The sequence below is a fragment of the Euleptes europaea genome, chromosome 12 (genome assembly GCF_029931775.1).
Source record: "Euleptes europaea isolate rEulEur1 chromosome 12, rEulEur1.hap1, whole genome shotgun sequence".
In the NCBI taxonomy this organism is placed as follows: domain Eukaryota; kingdom Metazoa; phylum Chordata; class Lepidosauria; order Squamata; family Sphaerodactylidae; genus Euleptes; species Euleptes europaea.
The window spans coordinates 69,726,193-69,736,097 of record NC_079323.1 but is presented as its reverse complement, the minus strand read 5'-3'; the positions used below and the strand labels follow the sequence as shown (position 1 = coordinate 69,736,097).

General features: G+C 47.5%; 1 protein-coding gene across 1 annotated transcript in view; it reads right to left on the bottom strand.

Annotated features, from left to right (window-relative positions):
- Positions 1–2,789: 2,789 nt before the first annotated feature.
- RPL8 (ribosomal protein L8) overlaps positions 2,790–9,905 on the bottom strand; it is a 200,639-nt gene continuing 193,523 nt past the window's right edge. The window contains exons 2-6 of the mRNA XM_056858062.1: positions 5,742–5,886; positions 4,479–4,620; positions 4,147–4,365; positions 3,392–3,507; positions 2,790–2,993 (exon numbers count right to left, since the gene is read on the bottom strand). Of these exons, the coding sequence (XP_056714040.1) occupies positions 2,835–2,993; positions 3,392–3,507; positions 4,147–4,365; positions 4,479–4,620; positions 5,742–5,879 (774 nt within the window). The 5' untranslated portion in view covers positions 5,880–5,886 and the 3' untranslated portion in view covers positions 2,790–2,834. The remainder of the gene's footprint in view (positions 2,994–3,391; positions 3,508–4,146; positions 4,366–4,478; positions 4,621–5,741; positions 5,887–9,905) is intronic.

The following is a 9,905-nucleotide window of genomic DNA, read 5'->3' as shown; positions in this document are numbered from 1 at the left end:
AACAGTACTTTGGGGTAGGTTTTTTTAAAGCTGCTGCAGGATGGAGAAAGCAGGATAACTGGGTTGTGTAGGCAAGAAGTCCTTATTAATCTGGTTCCAGCCCAGTATCAGTGGGGCTTCTTCACTGTGAGTTGATTTTCCTGCCTTTTATCTTGATATACTTGAGTATTTATAACTTATTTTTACTCCTAAGTGCACTTAGGCATTTCAGCCTTGAAGTTTCATTGTTATATATCCTGCTTCAGCATAACATTGGAAATTGTTCTTAATTTTTCCAATCAAAAGGGCTGTGGTATTTTAGTATATTTACTATCTGTTAAGAGTTGTCTACTTATTAGTTAACCCCTGAAATAATTCTGATTCTTGAACATTTGTGGGAATAAAAGTAAAACTAGCCATCACTCTTGTTAACAGATGTTACTTTATGCATTTTGCTGCATGGATTCAATCTTTTTTTGCAGGAAAAAAGTTTATTAATCAACAGATGTGCAATTAAATTCCATTTGTCTTGGGGAAACGGCTGTGTAGCTTAGTAGCATGACTTTGGCTGAAAAGGGGAAATCGATATCAAAGCCTTTTTAAAAATAAGCCATAATAGAGGACTAATCGATTTGTGCTCTACAACACGTCCATCACATGCACAGATAGTCTGCATTTGGTAATTTACAGAACCAACATTTATCCTGCGTATTCCCATATATCTATATTGTATATTTCCCATTTAGCCGTAGAATTAAATTTACTTTTGCAAGATATCTAAATGTCTTGTTGCAGATGCCAGTGGTGATGTACCTGGTGATACTTTTTCTTGTTTTGTCCCAGATCTGTAAAAGTCCATTTATAATCCAGTTTTCTTTGTTGTAGACGAATATTCAACTACAAGGTCTTCAGCGACATCTTAACATAAATGTTTTTCTATGGCAACTTCTGAAGAATTTCTTCTACCACCTAACCATTTGGCAACCCGTGCTAGATGTGAAGCATCGTGGATTAATTTTGTGTTAGGAATCTCTAAACCACCTTTATTAGTTTCATTCTGTACTACTAATAATTGAACCATAAGGTTTTTACTGTTCCATATAAACTTGCTAATCATGGCTTTATAATTTTATCTGCTATGATTATTGGAACATTTGATAATATAATATATATTGGATTTTTGGTGTCCGTATCATTTTCACAGCATTAATTTGACCCATAATGGATAAGGTAAAATCTTTTACCTGGAATTCAAAAATTGAGTATGTAGTCTGTTTACCCCATTTTCTAGTAAACTCAAGACAAAACTTGCCATAGTAGAAGAAATTTGTCCAGTGTCCTCTTACAATGCTGTTAAAGATCATATGATTTTCTCTCAGCCCACCACTGCCTGTCTTTTTAAAGGGCTAGAGATTCATGCTTTGGTAGCTTTAGTGCACAAACTTCACAATGACACGTGAGTTGAAAAATGAAAGTTCATTTGACTCAGATATAAGGGATGTCTGAATAGCTGCTTTAAATTGCACTTATATTTATAGGTCATTTTGAAAATTAAGTAGTAAGGCATACACACAATTTACTCCAACAGCAGACTTTCCCCCCTGCAGGCTCAAAATTGCTACTTCCACTGCAAGGTGTCGGTATTAGCTACTAAAAGGTCTCCGATCTAGCAAAACACTGTTCAGTAAAGTTTAGTAGACGCTGCATAACTGTCTTGTACATGGTTATGCCTTTCTCTAGAGAGCTGCGGGTAGCAATCAATGGGACAGATTAGCTAAGGTCTTGATTGTTAACGTTACCTACTGCACAAACTAGAAAGCCTTCCCTTGTCCCTGTGAGTCCTAATGCATGCCTTATGGTTGGAGGGGGAAGCTATACAAAGTCTGTTGGGCCAGCAGAACCACTCACACAAGTCTGGATGCAATTCCCTTTACATCTGTTCTTATCTTAGTAGAAGTTCTAGACATTACGGCATATCTGACTGACCAGGTTTCCTGTAGTTCTACACATTGCAATCATGAGCGATTACACCTTTAAGCCCACTGACTGAATCAGTGGCAGCCAGAATTGCTTGATTTGACAGCACTAGCTTTTCCATCAAGTGTGAACACCACCCCCCCAATCAATCTACCTTTGAAGCTTCCTACTGTTTTATAAAATTTGTCAGGGAGAAAGAGGTTCAAACTCCTCTACCAGAAAAGAACTCTAAAAAGACCCTTTGGGTTTAGGGAGTTAAGACAAGATCCAATAATGAAATTTACAATTTAAGCCTGTCTATGGGTGTGATATAGAGCCCCGTGGCGCAGTGGTAAGCTGCAGTACTGCAGTCCAAGCTCTGCTCACGGCCCAAGTTCGATCCCGACGGAAGTTGGTTTCAGGTAGCCGGCTCAAGGCTGACTCAGCCTTCCATCCTTCCGAGGTCAGTAAAATGAGTACCCAGCTTGCTGGGGGTAAAGGAAAGATGACTGGGGAAGGCACTGGCAAACCACCCCGTGGACACAGGGATGTGACATCACCCCATGGGTCAGGAATGACCCAGTGCTTGCACAGGGGACCTTTACCTATGTGTGTGATAGGATGTCATGTTTTGTACCATGCCAAGTTAGAAGTTAACAGAATCCTGATGTACAATACTCCAAACCCTTGACAGTACTGATTTATGGGAAAGTATAACCACCACATCACTAAAGGAAGTGTAAAAGTTACAGTGAACACCAAGAATAAAGCATGAATTGACTGGCACGCTGTACTCAATTCTTTTTTAGTCTTGGTAAATTATAATGCAAAAGAAAAGTCTGACACAACTGTACCAGTCTCACAAGATTTATTTCTGTATGAATGGGGAACTGAAGGCCTTAGTTCTCCTTCTCCTGCACAGTCTTTGTCCCCCGCAGTCTGCCTGTACGACGGGCTGCAATGAGTCCAACTTTACGACCAGCTGGAGCATCTCTCCTGATGGTTGAGGGCTTACCAATGTGCTGGTGGTTACCACCACCAAAGGGATGTTCAACAGGCTGTGGAAGAGAACAGCAACCTCAGTCAAAAGCAGAGTACAATGAGTTTCTCTATAAAAAAATGGCACTTCAAAAACAAACTACGATCATTGTGTTGAAGCCACTAAATTACATCTTTGTGAACATGAGAGAAGAATGTCCTGCAGCTACTTGAATGGGCTAAAGGCCTGATAAACTTCACGAAATTTTCAAAAGATACTAGGGTAAGAGAACATTCGTTCTAAGAGTGACACCAAAAGATGCTAGTATACATTGATCACTAGTACTTTTCAACATGCATAACTTAGATATTTGAAGTGTTATGTGTACATTAACAAACCTTAGAAGAGTAAAGCTAAGATAAATAGATGATAGTATAAGAGGAAGTTAAAAAGGTATTAAATATTCAAACTACTTACATTCATAGCCACACCGCGAACACGGGGCCAGCAGTTTCTCTTTGCCTTGTATTTATGATAAGCTCGTCCAGCTTTCAAGATAGGTTTGTCAATACGGCCTCCACCAGCAACAATACCTGGAAGATTAAAAAAGTAATTCATAACCTTCAATTTACTTCAACATGGAAAATTTTAGGGTTATATTTTTGGCTGTAGCCACAAACCAAAAGAGGTTTCTGCCAAGGGTTGCAAATTCTCAGTGTGTACTGAAGTCCTAGCATACTATTTATGTCTATGAAATACCATCTAGTGAGACATTCTTAATATCTAAAACATGCAGCTACTTAATATTCCATCAAATATTCTTGATGTAACATGTAGGTAGGAAGTTCTGGAATATCCTTTCCGTCAAAGGCAACTTCTAAGTTAGACAATGTGTGCAGGCAAGTGCAGAGCTATGCACTAATTTATAAGACTGCATCTATCTTCATTTGATAAAGCAACTTCCCTGACAACATGTGCAGGAACTGCTACACACTCCACATCATTCGATCATGTCAGGGCACAAAAAACTGGCTTGTTTTAGCAACTTCTTAATCGTTACTGTACAGCAGTGGACAGTTACATCCAGCACAAAGAACTTGTGCAAACCAGCTCTTTTAGAGTGAATTTTATGTTTACTGAACATCTACAAGTAAGGCACTATATTTTCAACTTTTCACAGTTGCAGTTAATAAGGTTAGAAGAGTGTAACACAGGTTTGGGGTAACACTTACCGACAACTGCTCTGTTCGCAGAGGAGATCACTTTCTTGGAGCCGGAAGGCAATTTCACTCTGGTTTTTTTTGTTTCAGGATTGTGGGAGATAACGGTGGCATAGTTTCCAGAAGCACGAGCTAGTTTGCCACGATCACCAGGTTTCTCTTCAAGACAGCAAACAATGGTGCCTTCTGGCATAGTGCCAACAGGCAGCACGTTGCCTATATTGAGCTGAGCTACAAGAGAGATATTTGTAGATATTAAACCATGTTATATAGAAGCAGTGTCACTGTGATCCAGACTCTTTTTCACTACATTGTATTTCAGAGAAATGTTTGTTTCAACTCACCCTTCTTGCCACAGTAAACAAACTGTCCTGTATGAATGCCCTCAGCCGCAATGAACAATTCTGTTCGTTTCTTAAACCTATACGGATCACGGAAAACAATCTTGGCAAGCGGGGCTCCTCGACCAGGATCATGAATGATATCCTAATGAAATAAAATAGCCATTTAAGAAAGCATTCTGAAAGCAATTTGGCAGTGCTGCCAGACGGTTGGAAGTATTTACTTGTACTCTTCTGTTACTAAAAGGTTAAGTATTTGTGAGCCAACAGAACTCTTTATACTACTATAACACCATAAAATGTGCAAGCGGTTCCATTATGTATCCACGTAACAATGACTGTTCTGATACATGCCTCCCTGTTTAATTTGCAATTTAAATAAGAACCATTTATTTTTATATTCCTTACTATAGTTGACACCTGTTGACAACAGGGGTGGGGAACCTTTTTTCCACCAAGGGCCATTTGGATATTTATAACATTTGCGGGCCATACAAAATTATCAACTTTAAAATTAGCCGACCAAGCCCCAAGCAGGCACCTGCCCCAGATGACCGCCCCCACCCCCACATGGGCAAACAGGCTGTTGCACTCGCCCACCTGGTGGCACATTATGGACTGTTGCACCAGCCGGGTGCCCACAGACCATCCGCCCTGAACAGAGGCTATTCTGCCTTGAAGAGAGGTTATCCCTGTCCGTGGGAAGGGGCAGATCGCCAGTCTTAGGTCCTTCTGAGCTAGAGATCGGCCAGGACCCACCATGGCCAGACCAAATGATTTTGCAGGCCTGAAACGGCCCCCGGGGCCTGATGTTCCCCACCCCTGGTTTACAAGCTTAGCTTTTCATTTCCATGTTAGGTCTTGATCCCTTCATTTTTCTCACCCTCCTGTCCAATTTGTTGAATTTTTAAAACATCAGAGAGTCAGCGTTGATTAATAAGCAATAAATCAGGATTACCATGAAACCTCACTGGTGCCAGAGACCACATCACGGGTTTGATATATAAAGAAAATTGGAAGCGGGGGACCACGTATGCCACCCTGAGCTCCATGGAGGAAGCTCTAGTAAGATTAAAAACAAAAGAAGAAGCCTAGGTTTTGCTTTAGCACCCGTACGTCAAAAGGCCAGCCTGAAAATAGTTTCCTTGGCCTTTCCCCAACCCGTGCTCAAAGAACGTGTCCAGAAGTCCCAAAACCAACCACCACCGCTCGTGACGGTCCATCAGCCTGCAAGAAGCGACTCTCGTTCAGCAGTTTGAAACGTACCTTCACGATGCCCTTGATGTAGCCGTGTCTCTCAGCAAAGTCAACGGCTCTCAGCTTTGCTGGCCCCTTCCTGTGCTTCACGTGGGCCCTGAACACCGACCCGGCACCTTTCCTTTGGCCTCGGATTACACGGCCCATGGTGTACCTGGGGGGGGGGGGGGAGAGAGGTAACAGGTTTAAATCAGGACCGTTTCTGAGGGAGGTGCTGACAACGATGGGCAGCCAGTGCTGAGGGTGCAGGAGGGGCTCCTGCCCGTGGCTCAGAGGCTTGGTTTTTGAAAGGGGCCCAGGAGCCCCGGCAGGCAAAAGGGGTGACGGCGGCCACCATTTTCCCTCCCCCCTCCCCCCCTACGCAAACCCCTTCTTGTGAGTGAGCTCTTCCTTTCGAAACCACTTCATTGTTAGTTAAACCGAAGGCGTTTCCGAGCGGGGAAGGAGACCTCTGGCGAACGGAAAGCAAGCAGGGGCCGGGGGGAGCGCGGGGGAGCGCGGGGGGGCTCGAGTCAACCCGGCGGCCCTGTCGTGCTGGCCGCAGGAGGGCCCAGAGGAGGGCGGGGGGGGAGGGGGCCACCAGCGGCTTTCAGCCGCCCGAAAGGGGGGCCTCGCCGGCGGCGCACGAAACGCCCCGGAAATCAGCGGCAGAGGCCGGCCGGCCGGCCGGGAGAGGCGGGGGGGAGGCGGACGTGGCCCCACGAGCTCAGCCGCCCCCCCCCCGGACGCTGAGAAGCGCCGCGGCCGAAAGGGGGGGAGGGGCGCCCCCCCCGCCAGGCGGCCGCCGCCCCATTCCCTCCCCCTCCCCGTCCCCGGCGCAGGCTCGTGGGGCTGCCCCCCCGGCAGCGGGGGGGTCGGGGGGGCGGCGATGGGGCCGGATGGGTGCGGGGGCCTCGCGGGCGCCTCACCTCGCGCGGGGCGCCGCCTCGGAAAGGAGGAAGCGGCCGCGCGTCGCCCGGAACTTCCGGGCCTGGGCGGGGAGGGGCGGGGCCAGCGGGGCCGGAGGGGTCACGGAGTTCTTCCGCCGGGAGGGAGGGACGCGAAGGGGCGGGGCTGAAAGGGGCAACACCCGGGGAGAAAGGCCCCCCCGCCGCCCCCCCCCTCGCGTGGGCGCCGCGCATCAGGCCCCCCAAGGAGCGGCCAGGGACACGCGGAAGGAAGGAAAGCGAGGGAGGGGCTGCGCCAGGGAGGCCTCGGAGCTCAGACGGCCCTTCCGAGGGGCTGGAATGGCGGCCCCAGGGCGGGGGGAAGGGGGGAAGGAAGGAAGGGGGGAATCTGTTGCAGATTTAAGAGTAGCAGTTCTCTTACAAAGGAATTTTAAAGGGAGATTGGAAAGAGAAACTGCTGAAATACAGTGGATATTCAAACTAAAGTCAGTGCATTTACCTGGGCTGAATAAAGACCTTGCATTCATAGCCCATTACCAATGCTGATTTCTCCACACCCATCTCTCCCCTGGACATCACAGACTCTTTTGCATATCACACCTAATCCCATCAAGCCTGCTATTCACATTTACATACTCTACTTAAAGACCAAGGGATTCACATTCTGTGAGGGTTCCCAACCTCCCTGTGCAAACTCCATAAAATCACTTGCTCAGACGGTCATGCAGAAACAAGGAACTTTATTGGAAGCTTCAGGTTAGTATAGGCCTTACAATGGCAAAGTTGCAAGTGCTAGCAAATTCACAAAGACAGAATTATAACCCCTACAGGGAAGCAGATGTCAAATGTATGTTATGGGAATCTACGAGATAATTGTGCATGGTACAGGAACATCAAAGATCTCAGGAAGCTCGTTATTGCTATCTACACACCAAGGCCATAGCTGGTGGGAGGGAGTCGGAGAGAGCAAGGGAGGTGGATGGTGGGAAGAGACATTCCAACCTGGGGCCTGCTGGACGCAGCGCCTGAACCAAAGAAAGGCAAAAGGCCTGGACTGCTTTTATGAGCCCAGGGGGGGAGCACACAAAGCAAAAGCTTACAGACCCTTACATTCTGCCCCCCTTAAGGCCCCCCTCCCCCGAGTCCGGGTGGACGAGGCTTGTCAGGATAGGCAGAGTGAAACTCTCGAACCAGGCGGGGAGCCGCCACATGGGGAGCGGCCACCCATTCGTCATGGGCGGGCCCCAGGTGCTTCCAGCGGATCAGATAGAACAATTTTCCCTTTTTCAGCTTAGAGTCCAACACTTTAGAAACTTCAAGATGCGATTCCCCCCCCCCCACAACCGTAGGAATTTCGGACTTAGGGAGGGGGTGGAAGTGAGGGGCAGCGACGTACGGTTTAAGTAGGCTGATGTGGAACACCGGATGTACCCCTCGGAGGGACTTGGGGAGTTCCAACTCCACTGTGATGTCGTTGATCACTCGGGTGATGGGAAAAGGACCTACATACTTGTCACTAAGCTTTTTGCAAGGCCGAAGTGAACGTAGGTTCTTTGTGGAAAGGTAAACCTGCCCTCCCACCTTGAGTTCCCACCCCGGGGACCGATGTTTATCGGCCTGGTCTTTGTACTTGCGCTTGGCCCTTTCCAGGTTTTTCTGCAGCCAGGGCCAAGTGGTCTGCACCACCTGTACCCAATCCTGGACCTCATGCACCCCTTCAAGTTCAGGAGTGATGGTAGGAGAACCAAAGGGCCCAAAGTCTTTTCCATAAGCCACATGAAACGGACTAAAACCTGTGGAGGAATGGGGGGCATTATTATAGGCATATTCAGCAAAAGGCAGTAGGTCTACCCAGTCGTCCTGGTGGTAATTGACATAACACCTTAGATAGCATTCTACCACAGCATTGACACGCTCGGTCTGACCATCGGTCTGGGGGTGGTAGGCTGAAGAGAGTCCTTGTTCCTCCATCCCCATGACTTTTAGGAAGGCCCTCCAGAATTTGGCAACGAATTGGGCCCCTCTGTCGGAGAGGACCTTCCTCGGGATCGAATGATACTTCACCACGTGATTAATAAACAGTTTAGCCAACTTTTGGGCCGATGGTAGCCCGCACAAGGAACAAAGTGAACCTGTTTAGAGAATAAGTCTGTTATCACCCACAGTACAGTTTTTCCCTGACTTGGGGGCAAATCAGTGATAAAATCCATGGCGATTACTTCCCAGGGCATGGTGGGGGGTCTCCAGAGGCTTTAAGAGTCCAGGGGGCTTTCCCATTCGTTTTTTGGCAGTGGCGCAAATGGGGCAGCTGCGCACGTATAACTCCACATCGGCTCTCATACCTGGCCACCAAAATTGACGCCGCAATAAATGCAAAGTCTTTACAAACCCAAAATGCCCCGCAAGTTTGGCCCCGTGGACCATTCCCAGCACTTCTTTTCGGAGTACTTCAGGGACATAAAGCCTACCCCCCTGCAACCAAAAGGAGCCCTGTCGGTCGAGATTTGCGGGGAGAACCTGCTGATCCGCCTCTCTCAGAGAAGCGTCCCGGAGCCGCTGTTGAAAAGCCTCCGGGACTCCTTTGAGGGGAGGAAAATCCTGGCGGTGGGATTGGGACCGGGTGGTTACTGCAAGTCCCGAGACTTCCCCTCTCTGTTCAGGGGTAAACAAGGAATCTACCGGCCGGTCAAAGTCATTGCGGTATTGGGGGAGCCTAGAAAGAGCATCCGCTAATGGTGAGCTTTCTAGCCCCTTTTAAGGCCTCCAGGTTTTTGTGATCGCTGCAAACTTCAAAAGGGATCTCTGCCCCCTCCAGGAAATGCCTCCAAATGGTGAGGGCATGTTTAACAGTACTTGAAGGGCTGTCATAAAGAGGAGGGTGCCGAGTTGTTTTCTGTTGCTCAAGAAGGTCGGACCAGAACCAACGGATTGAAATTAAATCAAAAGAGTTTCCGTCTAGACATTAGGAAGAATTTTCTAACAGAGCGGTTCCTCAGTGGAACAGGCTTCCTTAGGAGGTGGTAAGCTCTCCTTCCCTGGAGGTTTTTAAGAATAGGTTAGATGGCCATCTGTCAGCAATGCTGATTCTGAGACCTTAGGCAGATGATCAGAGGGAGGGCATCTTGGCCATCTTCTGGTCACTAGGGGGGTGGAGGGGGGAGGTGGCTGTGAATTTCCTGCATTGTGCAGGGGGTTGGACTTGATGGCCCTGGTGGTCCCTTCCAACTCTGATTCTATTATTCTATAATACTATAAGGTATTCATATCCACCAAACCATCAAAAAGT